This window comes from Rhinolophus hipposideros, assembly GCF_964194185.1.
Source record: "Rhinolophus hipposideros genome assembly, chromosome: 5".
NCBI lineage: Eukaryota > Metazoa > Chordata > Mammalia > Chiroptera > Rhinolophidae > Rhinolophus > Rhinolophus hipposideros.
The window spans coordinates 22,425,049-22,442,353 of record NC_138051.1 but is presented as its reverse complement, the minus strand read 5'-3'; the positions used below and the strand labels follow the sequence as shown (position 1 = coordinate 22,442,353).

Here is a 17,305-nt window from a genome sequence, read left to right as displayed (position 1 = left end):
TGCTTGGGTTGAAATGATGGGTTTAGGTAAAAATTATACAACTATGCAGACCAGTGATTTATCATCTCCATACCTCTTGTGCCCTTCTGTGACATTGTGTGCTTGTGTTCAGTTCCTTCTCCTGTTCTCCAAGATAAGTATGTTAAACTTTAACCTTTTGTTCATTCAATTATAATTTGTGAGTGTTCTTTGTGACAGCTATTAGATTACCTGCAAGGAAAGGACCGTAGGTCTCCATGTGGTCTGAGTATAAATAATGAAAATGAAAGAATGAGAAGGTTAGGTATGAAGATAGAGTAGTGGCCTACAATCTGCAACAGAGAATTAAAATAATGTTCTCTTTGTCCCTCTTCATGCCCCTGTCCATAATCCCGTTCCACCCGTTGGCAAGTCTGGTAATTAAGGAGGATAGGGAAACAAACACTTTCATTCAGGAAATTCTATAAGGGAAGCATGTAGAGACCTTTATTTTAGTTGAGGCAAAGAAATGGAGGCAATTACTTTTTAAGATGTTGAGGATACAAGGGAATTGATGGTAAAGTAGAGGCTTTAGAGCAGAAGGGAAAACCTTGGGAGAAAGGTTACCAGTGGCATTTATCTAAAGGCCACATGAGAGTATTAGTATCAAAATTCCTCAACCTCCTGATGTTAGTGAATTTGTGGTGAAAGATGGCCTCTGAAGATCCCCTTATGGTTTGGAAATACCTGTTTTCTTAAAACATCTGAATTCTCTCTTTGAGTATACTGTATTGTGAATCTTTGAGAATATCTTAATCCTAAAGAGGGGTCTCCATTGGTGAACTTAAACTAGAATTCTCTATGTCAGTTTCCTGGGAGAGCCTCAGATTGGCAAGGTATTCTCCTATGACCTGGTGGTGCTTGAGGGGTAAACAGTAAGACTATAATCTCGTCAGTGACCATTATAATGGCCATTTCAAAGGTTCCAAGATGTTTTAGGTACTGCTCTGTATTTTAGTAATGATGGATCCATTTGATCCATCTAATAGTTTTTCTGTTTATATACCACTGTTGTAATTCAGTTAGTACCGTGTTTTCCCCAAAATAAGATCTAACCGGAAAATAAGGCCTAGAATGATATTTCAGGATGACATCCTCTGAACATAAGCCCTAATGTGTCTTTTGGAGCAAAAATTAATATAAGACCCAGTTTTATTTTAGAGGAAACACGGAAGCAATGGTATTGTTTCTCTCTTAGGCCTGTCATAGTAAATTACCACACATTGGGTCATTTGAAACAGAATTTATTCTCTCAGAATTCTGGAGACCAAAAATTGCAAATCAAGCTATCAGAAGAATTGATTCCTTCTAGATCTGAGGAAGAATCCATTCCATGCTTATCTCAGAATTTCTAGTGGCTGCTGACAACCTTTGCATTCCTTGGTTTGTGACAGCATAACTTCAGTCTCTGCTTTCATCTTCACATGGCCTTTCCCTTTGTGTGCCATTTGATTTAGAGACTACTCTAAATCCAGGATAATCTCACCTTGAGATTACTTACGTCTACAAAGACCCTATTTCCAAATAAGGTCAAATTCATATAGATATCAGGAATTAGGACTTGAACATATCTTTTTAACCTACTACCTATGGGTATCTAAAACATTTTCATTTGGTTAGGTCATAGTGATCCTACCCAATTTTTTCACAAATTGGTTTTCAGTATTGTTTTGCTGTTCTCCTTGGTAAATATTTCCTAATGTGTTTTCTATTATGATTTGAATGAGACTTTCATGTATAGCCATTATGTTTATAAACCCTTCAGTTTGAAATATTTTAGCAAGTAGGAAGGAAAAGAAGCTTCTCTTTCTCATTTACATGTTAGGTTACAGATGTTTCCTAGATCACAAATTGTTAAAGAGTGAATTTTTAGTGTCTTTTAGATTGTTTCTGGGTTGAACAATTTTTTTCAGGAATTTTTTTAATATTCCATTATCACAGCTGTTGTATGATGAAAACAATTTTCAGACTCCCCACAAGGAATATTTGTTTATATCTTCATCATGTTACAGTACTCAAATTTTGTGTGTTGTAGCCCTTATTTTCCTATTTTCTTCCAGAAATGCTGTGTTTGTAAGAAAAATGGTGCTTCAATTGGATGTGTTGCACCTCGATGTAAACGAAGTTATCATTTCCCATGCGGACTTCAGAGAGAATGTATTTTCCAATTCACTGGCAATTTTGCGTGAGTTAATTGTTGAATGAGAAAGACGAATGTTAAAGAAAAGTGGATAATGGATATGGGTATTCCAGTAATATAATTCTTTTGTAAAATTTCTTTTCAAGGCTGAACTGACTTTATACATTATATACTTTCTCCCCTCCTCCTTTATGGAGTCATTTCTATCTGCAAAGTCTTGAGAATTGCTGTATCTGAAATGGGATTATTCAACTTCACTTTTCAGCTCTAGAGTATAATATAGAACTGCTGATTTATTCATACTCAGTGAAAATTTCCACCTTATATAATTCTAGGTTTTTGTATCACTCTTTAGATTTAATAGTCCAATTTCCTTTCACAGGAACATGTGTATTTCTTTTTGAGTAAAAGGAAGGCATGTAAATTTGGTGGAGTGCAAACAATAAAGATGCCCTGGGATGCCCCTGAAAAATAATACTTCCTGAGTCTAGCTTTAAATATCAAAATTTTATGAATTTTGGTGTTTGCTATCATGGTGCTCTATTTCTTTTAGTATTTGTGTTCTTTACCAATTTAATGGATTTTTACTGTGTACAAAAACTGCAGTTTAGATAACACAAATAGAAATTAATTTAGTGGGTTAGGAATAAGTTATTATTTGCATTTTATTTGTTATATGATTAAATATGTAAAGTTTAATTTCCTTTAATTTTGTACAGTGCTGAATACAATATGTATATTCTGTTGCTAACAATAGCACATAGAATTCTCCACATAATATTAGTTACTGAAATTCTATGAGGTAAGCCTTACCAACAAAAGGTTTCCATTTGGAAAGTTCAATTTGCCTTAGTCATAGGTTGTGAAACTGACTTATAGTGTCAAGTTTCCAGTCTATTGTAGGTTAGTTATGAATAAATTTTCTCTTATCAATGTGAATTATAATGCTTATCTAGTTGTACTTTGTAATTTATTAGATGTTGGTTTTAAATAATTTACATTTTTAGGTCATTTTGTTGGGACCATCGACCTGTTCAAATGATTACACCTAATAATTATAGTGACTCCTTACCATGTACCATTTGCTTGGAATTTATTGAGCCTATTCCAACTTATAACATATTACGAAGTCCTTGTTGTAAGAATTCTTGGTTTCATAGAGACTGCTTGCAGGTAAGATGTTTTATAAGCCTTTTCTTATATAAAATTTGTTGATTGCTGATTTTAATTTAAAAGTTGGAAAGAATTAACATGTATTTTAGCTCTTATTGTAACTTTTTAAAACAGCTTTAGTGAAGCATATTTTACATATAAAATTCACCCTATTGAAGTGTACAATTAATATTGTAATAAATATTTTAGATACTACTTTTTAATGTATATTTATACTTGAAAACTTTTGTTGTTTTTACTGAAGAATTTTGTATGTATTTCACAATGAATAAAAAACAGATTTTCATTTCAAAGTTCGTTTACATATTTAAGCTTAGAAAACATGTGAAATGATTATTTAATTGTAAGCTAAGATATTTATATATTAAGAGACCTTTTTTTTTAAATCTGCAGTAAATACTTTATCATAACTTTTTGACAGGGAACTGATTACTATCTAATGAATTAAAGTATTCTTTGCTGGCTAGGTTGTATATCAAATCTGATGACAAGTTTTCAAGTAAATGAAATATAAAACGACATTAAACAATTTAATATTTTTTTATTCAGAACGTACTTGAAAATTAAAAAGATCCCAGTTATTAGTAGCATCAAATATGTATTATACATATGTGCAAGTAATAATTTATAGACAGGTATAGTTAATAGAATGCCAAATAACAAATGATTTACTTAAGTTTAATGCTGTCTTTTAAAGCTTGGTGTTTTTTATTGTTTAGTAAAATGAAATGTTATTACTGATTACAGATTAACCACAAAAGTATTTTTAAAGTCAGGAGATGTTATAAATCGTCATATTTCATTAGTCTTAAAAGTACTAACAGTAGTAAAAGTAGTAAAGCTTGATTGATTACTTTCTGTTTTTTTGTATGAGCCTTGAACGTTTATATTTAGGATTATTCAGTTAAAAGTGGCAGATGGAGCCTGCTTTGTTGGGTAAATATTAGAAATTCTGCTAATTCTTACAAAAAAGTGTTTGTAAAAGGATCCAGAGTGCAGTTCATAAACATCATGAAGTGTTATCTTTACCTATTGAGGAAGAAGTTCACGTTATAGGAGAATCTTTAAAAAGTAATTTGTCTTAATTAAGGGTTTGTATTTCAGTAAGTTTAATTGCTGTCAACTGTATCATCTTGTTAATTTTGTAACAGTACTTTATTTTTCAAGACGGATAAGATTTGCCTCATTTATGTGTTAATCAATCACAGAGAGGTTCTCAAACTTGACCTAGTATTCATAGGGCTTTTTGTGAACACTGAAAATACCAAGTTTCTAATTGTCATTAAAAAGTAGAAATAATTTTACTAACAAAAATGTAGTCTACTTTGTGCAAATATAAAATAAAAATACAGCAATATAGATACCTGTCTATGACGTAAATATTAGTAAGCAATTGTTACTTGGTTAGAACTAATTTTTTTTAAATTAATATTTATTGGGTTGCCAATGGTTAGTAAAGTTACATAGGTTTCAAGTGTACAATTCTATAATATATCATCCATATATCACATTGTATGCTTACCACCCAGAGTCACTTCTCCTTCCATCACCATATATTAGACCCCCCTTTACTCTCTTCTATATCCCCCCTCCCCTCTTACCCACTGGTGACCAATGAACTATTTTCTGTGGATTAGAACTAATTCTTGAGTCATGTTCTCTAAAGGAGCTCCAGTGGCTTTCCCTCTCTGATACTAGAGTCTTAACTGAAATAATAAATGGAGTCTACCCTGTCTAGATATATACAACAATACCCGCATAATTTTTTTTAATCTCTGAACATCATTAATATAAAAGTCATAGGAAGAACAAACCTATGCAATAGAATGAGAATTGTATGTGGTTAAGCAAATTTCATTATTTTTGGCCACATTTTATGAGGAAAGATTAAGTTGATGGAAACTTTTCACTCCAGTTATGTAGAGAATTGGTCACTGTTCTTGTTCAGTTTGGATTTTTCAAGCATTGCTCTGGTCTTGGTATCTTTCATATGTCCTATGGTGTTTTTTCCCTCCATTCTTAAAATACTTTCTTCCTTGTATTATATCCTACAATTTACTAAGGTACTGGTTTCAGTGTACAGTTGCTTGAAGATCCTTTAGGTTCAGAGATTTCAGTAACGTATTGCTTCCCCACCATACGGTATGCGTGAGTGTCACTTGCTAGTTGTTTGAACCTAGATTCCTCTTTTTTCACTTCTTTGCCATCCACAAGTCATTCCCTAAGTCTGTCAGGTCAAATAGTTATTTTTGTGTGTGCTTTTTTATTGTTATTCTCTGCCTTCATTGTGATTTAACTTCAGGCCCGTTTTTTTTGTTTGTTTGTTTGTTTTTAACTAGACTTTTGCTGGAGCCTGCTAATGGGTCTTTCTCCTGCATGTCTTATTTCCTATCATTTCTTCACACTACGGGCTTTGATTTACCTGGTTAGCCTCATTACTTACTTCAGTATGGTCAGCATGTAATCCCCAAGTATATTACGAAAGCTTCCCTAATCACATGTGCTGTCTGTTACCACTGAGACTTGATATATGCTATTTTCTATTTTTGTAATGTGTTTTGTTCTATTTTCCTGGCAGACCCCTCTGCTTCCAAACTTACCTTTGACCTCACCATCCCTGTGACATTTTTGTCAGGCTTTCATATAGACTTAGGAACTTCTTCCTCTCTCTTCCATGCGTATTCTTTAAAAAAAACAAAAAACACTTTTACACTGTATTTTAATTACATACATGTATGCCTAATCAGCAAGAATTCCTTGAACTAAAATCCAAGTCATTTTATATTTCTGTTTTTTTGGTACATAGCATAGTGTTTGGTACCTATATAGTAAAGATTAATATTTGTTAAATGAATGTGTACTACTAGTTTTTTGGTTTTATGTTTTACTGGGGATTGGTTACTCTTTCTAGTAGGCTTATGGTTTTCTGTCTCCTTCTGCATACATACCCTCTGCCTGCTGCTTCTGTATTTGTATTTGCTAAAGAGTGAGAATAGGTTTTATACTTCTCTCTTCTTGGGAAGAAAACTAACGGAGATTGAGTTAAAAACAGAAATAAGGATGCTTTTTATGTTACACTTAAACATCTTTCCAATATGAAGTAACTCAAGATTTTTGTTGTTTTATTCAGAGAGTGATGGACAATACAACATTTGGGAGCTGAAATGATATTAGATACCAAAGGTTGAGTGAGAAGAATATATGGGTGAATATATAGATGTAAAGCTAAGAACAGTCAGTTCATTGGCTTTATTTTTTTTTTGACTATTGGGAAAAAGATCTCCAAATTTTAGCAGTGGGATAATTTAGTTTATCAAGTTTGAGAACCACTGGCATAGAAAATAAGTTTTCATAATATATTAAGTGAAAAGTAGCACATGTTCTGTTAGCTATAAAGTTCATAAATAATAACCTATTAAATTGTTAATAACAGATTTTCTATTTTCCACTACAGGTTCAAGCAATAAGTGCAGGAGTTTTTTTCTTTAGGTGCACAGTATGCAATAATAGTGACATATTTCAGAAAGAGATGTTGAGAATGGGAATTCATATTCCTGAAAAGTGAGTTAACATAGACAAAAAGATACTTTCAATGGAGGATTCAATAACAGTGAAAATAATCGTTTATGTCTGATTAAGTGATGATGGACACACAGCCTTTTCAAATGGGGAAATGTAAAGCCACCTCTGCTGCTGCCTCTTTCTCCCCCAAATTGCTAATTCTTGAGAGCAGGGACTGTGCTAAATGTCTCATTAGTTAACTTACAGTCTGTTAGTAAACACCCCAGTTGTATACGATATTGATTTGTACACAGGTATAATAGGCTTCAAAAGGGTATGTATGACTTATCTAAGGGAATCAAGATGTGATTCAAAAATGTATGAGAAGACTATTCTTAATACTTAAAGATGCGGAATCCAATAATAATGGTACTAAACTTGAAATAAAAATAAATTGGGTGTGAAATGTTAATAAAAACATAAGTTTTATAAAATTTCTGCTGAATTTTTCATTTAGCATTTGAAAATTCACTATGAGACTAATTAAGTGTAGGATAAAATGCCACTAATGGATTTATATGTTGAAGAGAATGATTAATCCTAAAAAGAACAAGTTTTATCCTCCTTCCTATGTGGAAAGTTTTTATTTCTAGGTTCATTACCGATCCTTTTATGTAACATTTAGGTCAAAATATATTTTATATCTTGCTTCATTTACAGGGATGCATCTTGGGAATTAGAGGAAAATGCTTATCAAGAGCTTCTGCAGCACTATGAGCGTTGTGACATGCAAAGATGTCGTTGCAAGGAAGGGCGAGACTACAATGTGCCTGATAGGTATATGAGGAAGTCCACTAGTGCTTTATTAGTTCTTACTGAAAGCTTCAGCTTAGAAAAGCAGGTTTCTAGTTAGTAAAATGTAGTTTGTTCTTGGATGTTTGAAGTTTTAACTTGAGATGAGGTGCATTTATTAAATGTATGTTTACATCTGTTTATAGATAAATTATTGCACTCAGCATAATTGCAACTTATTTCTGTGGTGTATTTCCATGAGGCTCTATTTTTCTAGAGCTGCACTGTCCTGTATAGTAGCTACTAGCCACATGTGGCTATTGAGCACTTGAAGTGTGACTGTTTCCAATTGAGAGGTGTTTTAAGTATAAAATATGCACTGAAAACTTAGTATGTTCATTAGTTTTCTAGGGCTGCTGTAACAAAATAACAAAAACTGGGTTGCTTAAACAATAGAGATTTGTTTTCTCACAATCCTAGACACTAGAGGTCCAAGATAAATGTATCGTCAGGTTTGAGTTCTTCTGACTCTTCTCCTTGGCTTGCACGTGACTGCCTTTCAGCTATGTCCTCACATGATTGTCTCTCTGTCTGTGTCCTCATCTCTTTTCCTTATAAATCATACTGGATTAGTGTCCACACATGTGACTTCATTTTACCTTAATTATCTCTTTAAAGGCCTTATCTCCAAATACAGTTAGTTACCTTGTGAGGTACTAGGTATTTAGAACTTCAACAGATGAATTTTGGGGAGACACAGTTCAGACCATAACAGTAAGATAAAAAGAACTTAAAATATCTTAATAAGTTTAATATTGATTATGTATTGAATAAAGTGATAATATTTTGGAAATATTCAAAGTCATTTCACCTGTTTTACCTTTTAAATATGGTTACTAGAAAAGTTTAAATTACATGCATGGTTTGCATTATATTTCTGTTGGCTGGCACTGTTCCGGAGATTAATTTAACTAGCTGCATCTAACTGTTTCTTTCAGATCAGTGTAAGAAGGATTTGGCATTTGAAGTTTGTTGATGATTGCTTTGTAATGTCAAGATATTGGCTCTAATCTTAACAATCATTTTGTGCCTTGTGTGTGCACTATACTATGTTAGATAACCTGAAATCAAGGGTATCTGCATTTTTTAAGATGCAGAATAAAAAGCAACAAAGCCAGTTTTGTCAAATTTTATGTAAGATATTGCATTAAATTTTTATCCCTGCTATATAATCTTACTTGAACCTGGCAAGATGACACTTAAAGTGTAGAGCAGAATACTGGGGAGCCTTGTTTCTTCTGGAAAGTTGTTAGGCTGGGTAAGCTGCTGCTTGTTTGTGAAGACTCAGCTGAGGTCTTGCCAGCTTTGAAATGTTTCCCCCTAAGCAGCTCTTACCACTCCTGATTTCCCCATTCTGGGCTATGTGGTGGGCTAGGTCTTCCCACCACTGTGCTTGTTAGAATATAATTGACACTATTTAAATTTGTCTTTGTCATTAGACTAGAAATTCTTTAAGGGCCAAGATCTCATTGAAGATGTCAAGTAACATGCCTTTATATTACTTGATCTGGCGACACTGAGTATTCATTTGTAAACAGTAATCTCAAGAGTTGTGCTGAGACACAGATGAGATGAGAGTTTTAAGAAGTAATACATTCATTAATACTAATATTTTCTGAATTCATTTTAAGCTGTTGTAATTCATATATATATATGTATATATATACATATACATATACATATACATATACATATAGTGTATCACTGGTTGTCCAATCATTAGCTACCAAACTCCCGTTTTTTTTGGCAGCTACTTGAGATTGCTGTCTCTTGTCTTTTCTCCTGGGACATGGATACCTGCTATCTAAATGTTTTCATTGTGGTCTCACTCCCTCTCATCCTAATGATAGGAGGGGGCAATTTTGCTGAAAGGCGTCATGGTGTAATGGTTAGGAGCTTGGGTCCTGAGGCTGGTAAAGTGTGTTGGAAACCTCACTCTGAGACTTAGTATTCTTTCTCTTCATGATCAGTTGACAGAACTGTCTGGGGACATGGAGGAAGGAACACACAGGACACACACCTACACATCCATATCCACACAGGGAGATTCACGCGCACCTACAAAAGGGGAGGAAATCCAGTTACCTCTCGTATCACCCACACATCTACATACTCAGGGAGTATATCCATTTTTATACAGAGAGGGTGTACTATAACCAAACGGGAGGCCCCAAACGACAACCCCACCCACACCCAGAGAGAAAATGTGAATAGAGACCGGCATACATGACCCAAGACAGTGGTGTGGGGGGTGGGGTAACAGATGAGAGAGAATATAGATATAGGCCTGGTAGTGAGGCTGGGTCCTGTTGAGCTGCAGAATATCGGAGATGTCTGAGCAAGCCTATTGTAGGAAATAATTCCTCACCTGGGAAAGAAAGACAATGTTTCAAGTGTAAGATAAAATATTTACTGAATGCTACTTCCACATCGTACACACACCAGGGCAGCAGTTTCCCTATGAGCACTGTCATCTCCAAATGCAACAGAAACATTTTCTTCCTTTAATCATACTCTTTCTGATGTGTAGATTTGTGTATGTGCATGTACATGTTGATATTTAGTTTAGGTATTTTAAGTTAGAGATTAGAGGAGGAGTTTATGAACACAAATAATGAAATAGAAAAAAATGCTTTAAGAAAAGGTAATACCAATTTACCAAATTACATGTCAAAGCAGATAAGCTGATTTTCCTCCTTTGTTAAAAGGATTCGTTATGTATGTGAGGCAGACAGTGGTGCCTGCGACAAGGCTGGGGATTAGAATTTGAGAAGGTTAATACCAAAATGTCAACATCTGCTTCTCTTTGTGTCCCCAGCAAATGGGAAATAAAGCGCTGTCAGAGTTGTGGTTCTAGTGGAACGCATTTAGCCTGTTCCTCACTACGATCGTGGGAACAAAATTGGGAGTGCTTGGAATGTAGAGGTATTCTCTACAATTCAGGTAATATTTTGTAATTATAAATAAAGGTGTTTTTATTCAAATGTATATTATTAAACAGTTTCTACCTATGTTATTATTATGCTAACATTGGGTTTTAAATTTGTAGGGGGTTTCCAAGAAGCCAAAAAACATACATTGCCCAACACTAATAATGTAGGAATAAATGATTGTTTGTTGGAAGAATCATCACCTAAATTACCCAGACAGTCACCTGGACCCCAGTGTAAAGATCCTCTGAGGTGTGTATTTTGATTGGAGAAAAACAAAAATTTATTTTGAGAAAATTAAACAGGAAGTGGCTGCATATACTTAGAATATTACAGGAGTCTGGAAGAGTGTTTTTCAAACAGCAGGAGCCAACATTTGATCATGAAATCATGCAACCAGCATTTAACAAAGAAAATGAAATAGGATAGAGTAGACTATAGACTATCAGATTGCATTGCAAAAAGAAATAATGTATATGAAATAAATCTTAGTTATTTTATTGTGTACTGAATCATGATGTAAAATACATTTTTTATTATAGATCATTTTCAAGATGGTTTAAAAAACATGGATCTGGAAAATGCTTAAAATGTTACTTGATTATAGAGTAAGAACAAATTAAAATAACAAGCATACCATGTTACTTTGTTGAAAGGAAGGAATCATTTAATATAGAGGGCTTATTCTTTTGTTTTGTGATAAGTTGATGTATTTACTGTCAATGTCAGAGGTCTAAATGGCAGCTCTGTGGGAAGTTTAATGCATACTTACAAGTATTAATGACTAGCTATTTTCAGAAGATAGCAGAATGAGTAACTTTCAGAATCATTCATAACCATTTAAATGAGACTAGAATTATATCCTTATACTGTGTCAGGTATTTGTTCAGCTGAAGTTAGGATTTTTAAATATATGTGGCTTTCCAAAAAGTTTATAGAGCCTTGTAGCCAAGAAGGAAAAAAAAAGACAAAAGTAACAATAGTGGCTAAGTATGGGGAAACACTTTCTTATAAAAAAAATAATATCAAGTTAAACTTAGAATGACAAAAGAAGTTTTGTGAAAATATTTGATAACCAGATTTGCAGATAGAAGTGGAATATTATTCAAAAAGTGAAAAATGCTATTTTAAAATACCACTTGTATTAACAGAAAATTGTTTATATTTTTATGATGTTTTTAGTATCAAAGGAGATGTTCCCATTTGTGTTAAATAATTTTAATATGTAGGTTTCGAAAGATGTTACACCAGGGAGAGTTGATTCCTTGCTCCTGCTCTGATACGCCATCATGTTCTGGAAGAATAGCATCAGCATTCCCATTCCAGTCAGGAGCAAGGAATCAACCTGCTACAAGAGGTATATTTTTGAAGGATTCTCTTACTTCCAAAAGATTTGATTTTCCTATAACATGGGTTAAGGAATAGGGGGTTGTGTGAAGAAAGAAAAAGCGAAACCTGGCCCACACTGGAGCATTATATTGTCTTTGGATGGGAAAAATTTATACTTGATGTAGAAAGATGATCCATGACATTGCCCCCAACAGGATCATTTTGAGTACATTGATTCCAATTACAGATGGAGAAACTGAGGCAGGCAGCAATTGAGTTAGTCTATACAGTCTCTTGGAGGTCTTGTTAAGACACAGATTGCTGGGCCACATGCTCAGAGTTCTGATTCTATCTGCTGTGGGGCTCAAGAACTTGCATTTATAAGAAGTTTACGGATGCTGCTGCTGCCGCTGGTCTGGGACCACACTTTGAGAATTACTGGTATGGACTAAAAAAGTACTATTTAAGGGGTTGTGAATTCTGTTTATAATATTAGCTCTACTGTTAATTAACTTTATGATTAAAAATATATTGTGTAATCTCTTAAAACTATCCTTCTCTCCTATAGTAAGCAGAGATTACGTTTGCTCTATTTTTAAAGGATCTAGTGAGCCTGAAATAAGATACAGTTAAGCAAGTGTATGTTGTAATAACTGGCCAGAAGGGGAGAGTGTGAGCTTCTGACTCTTACACCTGAATCCACTGAATTGATCAAATTTGAGATAATCATCTATCAACATTGTCATAAACCATTTATGACATTAGATTATTTTAATTTGGTGGAAGATTTGGGAGAAGGAATCAAGAATTTACAACTAAGGTTATCAAATAACTGTTTTTGGTTCCAGTGGTAGCCATTGTCTGCTTTTGGGTGGGAGTTGGGGAGGAACTTCCTTTTAATTTTTTTTTCTATTTTTTATTGGTTGTATAATTTTAAAGTACTTACCTCTATGTTTAAATTCATGTTTTATAGGCAAGGCAGCAAATTTAGAAGAGACATTTCAGCAATAATTATAGAGTTAGGATTTCAAATTGTTAAAAAAAAAGAAAAATTATATATCAACAAAGCCAATATCTGGAATAATGCCTTAGATGGATTCAGAAATCAAAAGTTTAATCCTTCGTACACAATGGAAATAGTATATGTTAATGAAAATGATCATTTTGGAAGAGAGCATCCTGGATCAAAGCAAGAATTCCTGAGTCTTTTAATGCAACATCTTGAGAACTCACCATTGTTTGAAGGGTCCTTGTCAAAGAACTTGTCCCTAAATTCTCAAGGTAATTATTTATTATTGTAAATACTGAATATACTATGTGTAAAGAAAGAGAGCTGGTTAGAATTGATACTCAGTACCTGTGGTTGAAATGTGTAATTTACTTCATTAATAAAATCACAGAAAAGGGGGAATGCGGGAATGATATTCTTAAAAGTAAATTTTGTAGTGAAACATTTTCTTTAGGAATATCTTAATTTCTTTATAACAATATCCTCCTTGAAGTGATTCCATAATTAACTGTAACTTCTTAAAAATGTATTTTATATTCATTCTTATTTCATTTGAACAGAGTAACCAAATGGGATGGATGATTATTTGAACCCTTCTTGTTCAGATATTTGGAATTTTCAGTTGGCATGTTTCTTCACAACCTAGGATTTTTATAACATAATTTTCTGGTCCACATGTAACAGATTTTTAAATGTACTTTTGCTTACAAGAATTTTTCTTATACAGTTATGTATATGACACTTTTCTATCTTTACTTCTGGTGAAGAGTTGATGTGATTAAAACAGGCATCTTAAAACACTGGTTAATTCTCACATTCTTTTTTAGGAGCTTTTATACCACTTTTGCTGTAATAGGATATTTGAAAGAGTGAGAAGACTTATTTCATTCCATTTGAATTTCTTATATGTTCCATAGAACCTCCTCACCGTTGCCTGAAGAATTATTGAAATAATTGAGAAACTACCAAAGATCATTTGTACTATATACAGTTATACACAGTTTAATGCTAAACTCCCTTTAAAAAAAAAACAAAAAAGCAATCAGTAATGTTAACTCAAGGCAGTTTTGGTAAACTGAAGAGTGCTTGAGTTTAAGTCACAAAATCTAAATTCAATTTATACACATCACTTATGTAGCTTTATATCTGTAGATTAATTACATAGCTTCTCTGGATCTCAGTTTTTTCATCTGTAAAATGTGACTACTAATACATAACTTATACAGTTATTGAAATTTTATTATTAGTTCAAGTATTGTTAATGTTAATTATTAATAAGGTGCTTTGATTTGAGCAATGTTTAGAAAAAATAAAGGAAATTTTGCATGATATCCTTTTGAATTAATCAAAATAGCTGAAGGATTTTAATTGGCAATTTAAAAATATTGAAAGCTGTGATATGGTAAGATAGCATATATTGTTGGGGGAGTAAATTTGTGCCATTTTGGAACATAATTTAGCACTATATATCAATGTCCTTAAAAATGTTCAGATCCTTTGAACCACTAATGCTATATCTATCTTAACATACCTTAACCAAAAAATCAAAGATATGTAAACAAGAATATGTAAACAGATGTTGGTAATATTTTACCTCATGCAGTTAAAATGTCACTCAGTGAGGTGCCAATAGTAAGGGGATGGTTTATATTGCTGCACATCTGTAAGTTAGTCTTAATGCATTCATTAACTGTAGATTTCAATTAAAAATGTTTACAATACAGTAAGTGGAAAAAAGAAGTCAAACTATTTGTGTATATATTTATATACATACATGACACAAATACACCAAAGTGTATACACTGGTTATTATGGTTGTAGGATTATAGGTGATTTTTTTTAAGTTTCTGTATTTATGTTTTTTCTGTAATAGGTTATTTGTATTCAGAAAAATATTTTTTTATATTTTAGTTGAAATCTACATACATGATTATAGCATCTATGAATTAAGTTATTTTACGTTTATCTAATGCTTAATTTTTTTGAATTTTATATATCCATTCATTACATATTGACGGTTATCTTAATAATAAAAGAAATGTATTTTATATATTTCCACCTGTATTTACAGCTCTGAAAGAGAATCTTTACTATGAAGCTGGCAAAATGCTTGCCATTTCGTTGGTTCATGGTGGTCCTTCACCTGGTTTCTTTTCTAAAACCTTGTTTAACTGCCTTGTGTGTGGACCAGAAAATACCCAACCAATTTTAGATGATGTTTCAGACTTTGATGTGGCACAGATTGTAATCAGGGTAAGAAATGTACATGTTTATTAAAATACAAACTACATTGTAAGTATATTTGAATATAAATCATGGATCTACAATAGAATAATAATACTCTTTGGAGTAGTTAAGAGGTGTCAGTATGTCTGTTTACCGGCAGAGTTCACAACCAGTTAAGAGATAGATGTAAAGGTCAGACAGCTAGAGATCAAAGTGCCAGGTTAAATGTTGATAAAACCAATTGGATAATGTGACTTCAATTTGTCAAAATGGCTTGCTAACATTCCTCAGAACTACATGCATTTATCTACCCTGCCAGAGACAATGTAAGGCATATTACTTGTTGCATACTATACAGATGATCAAAGTACACTTTCTGCAGGCAAGTGGCTCTGCCTTCCTCCTACAGGGAAATATGAGTGATAGGTAGAAAGACCAGGCTGAATTCTTCACTATGGAAACAAGTGGAGAGATTCAGTGCCCCCACCTAAAAATAGTTACCATTTATTGAGCCCTGTACTGCTGCTGCAGGGCTCATGTACAAACTCAATTTAGTTATCATAATGCTGTATGAGGTATCATTGCCAACATGTTAGTGATTTGGACACTAATTGAGACACTAAACGCCCTTCAACTTTTCTTCTCTTAACCTCCCTTCTACGTAAGCCTGCTCCATCCATTGTCTCAGTTAATAGGCGGTATAGTTTAATGGTTAAAAGCAAATGCTCTGAAGTCAGATTTTAGGTTGAAATAACTAAAATCTGTAGTCTGTGTGACTTGGGCAGTGAAGTTAGGCTTAATCTTAAGCTTAACTGAATCGTCAACCCTTCCTCTTTCCTATGGATTTTTTCTTAGATTGAGGCTTCTGGTCCTACCATCACTCTCCTAAGTTAGCTAGTTCATAGCTGATATCCAAGCATATAGATTTTCACATTCAAATGCCTTTTATTCCAAATGTCTCATCTCTGGCTTCTACAATCACCACTGTCTTCAAATTCCTCTCTATTGTTTTTTTGTTTGTTTTTGTTTTTTTAACATTCCCTCTTCCTTCTGACTACTACTGTCTTTTTTTAATGCTTCTTCTCCCTACCCCTTGAAACTTAGGTATTTTTCAGTGTTGTCTTAACAGTCCTCATTCTATACTATTTGGAAAGCTTCTTCTTACCCATAATCTTTCTGAAAGATTCCCAGACCATTATTTTTGAGCCCGTAGACTTTTATATGAAGATAAGGTCTGGGTCTTGCTAGCACATTGAGCCTAATATGTTTAAGACAGAATTTTTTTTCTTTGCCCAAGTTTCCTTTTCTATTCAAGAGATTTCTTATATCCAAGACATTCTGGAGAAAGGGTCGTTTCGTTTTTCCATACTCCATTCATAAAGATGTGTCAAGTCATCTGTCTCTAGAAGTGGCTTACCTTCAGCCTTTCCTACTTATTTCTACCTACTATACCAAACTCAAATTATGTGTAGGTGTAAGCAATTAGGACACTATTGTAATATTCAGGATGAATTTTTCAAAAGTATAATTTTGACCACATTGCTTTCTTCCTCAGGAATCCTCAGTGGCTTCTCATTGCCTATTGAACAAAGTGCAAGTTCTTCACTAGGGCACTTAAGACTTTCAACTCGCCTCACGGATTTACTTACCCCTCTTTCTGTATTCCTATCCAATGTCTGTTCATTTAATCAACAAATACTTATGTACCCAGTACTGTTTTATCACTGATGATAGAGAAATGAACCACAGTCCCTGCTTCCTTGGAATTAACATTTTAATTTTACAGGGAAGACAGAAGATAAACTAATACATATATAATAGACAGTTGACCCTTGAAAATCATGGGAGTTAGGGGCACCTACCCCATGCAATCAAAAATTCACATATAATGTTTGAATCCCCCAAAACTTAAATATAGTTGTCCCTCAGCATCCGCGGGGAATTGATTCTAGGACCTCACTCCCAACTCCCCCTTGCAGATACCAAAATCTGGATGCGCACATCTCATAAAATGTCATAAAAGAATGTATACAGTCATTCGGCCCTCCGCATCCATTGGTGATGTAAAACCCATGGATACAGAGGGACGATTATTGAAAAAAATCTGCATATAAGTGGATCTGCACA

General features: G+C 33.5%; 1 protein-coding gene across 3 annotated transcripts in view; it reads left to right on the top strand.

The window, feature by feature from the left end:
* Positions 1–17,305, top strand: part of G2E3 (G2/M-phase specific E3 ubiquitin protein ligase) — a 126,624-nt gene that overhangs the window by 89,040 nt on the left and 20,279 nt on the right. For all 3 annotated transcript variants that reach the window (XM_081047707.1, XM_081047708.1, XM_081047709.1), the window contains exons 5-12: positions 2,079–2,203; positions 3,166–3,331; positions 6,786–6,892; positions 7,553–7,669; positions 10,503–10,627; positions 10,734–10,866; positions 12,917–13,224; positions 15,024–15,205. In XM_081047707.1, the coding sequence (XP_080903833.1) occupies positions 2,079–2,203; positions 3,166–3,331; positions 6,786–6,892; positions 7,553–7,669; positions 10,503–10,627; positions 10,734–10,866; positions 12,917–13,224; positions 15,024–15,205 (1,263 nt within the window). The remainder of the gene's footprint in view (positions 1–2,078; positions 2,204–3,165; positions 3,332–6,785; positions 6,893–7,552; positions 7,670–10,502; positions 10,628–10,733; positions 10,867–12,916; positions 13,225–15,023; positions 15,206–17,305) is intronic.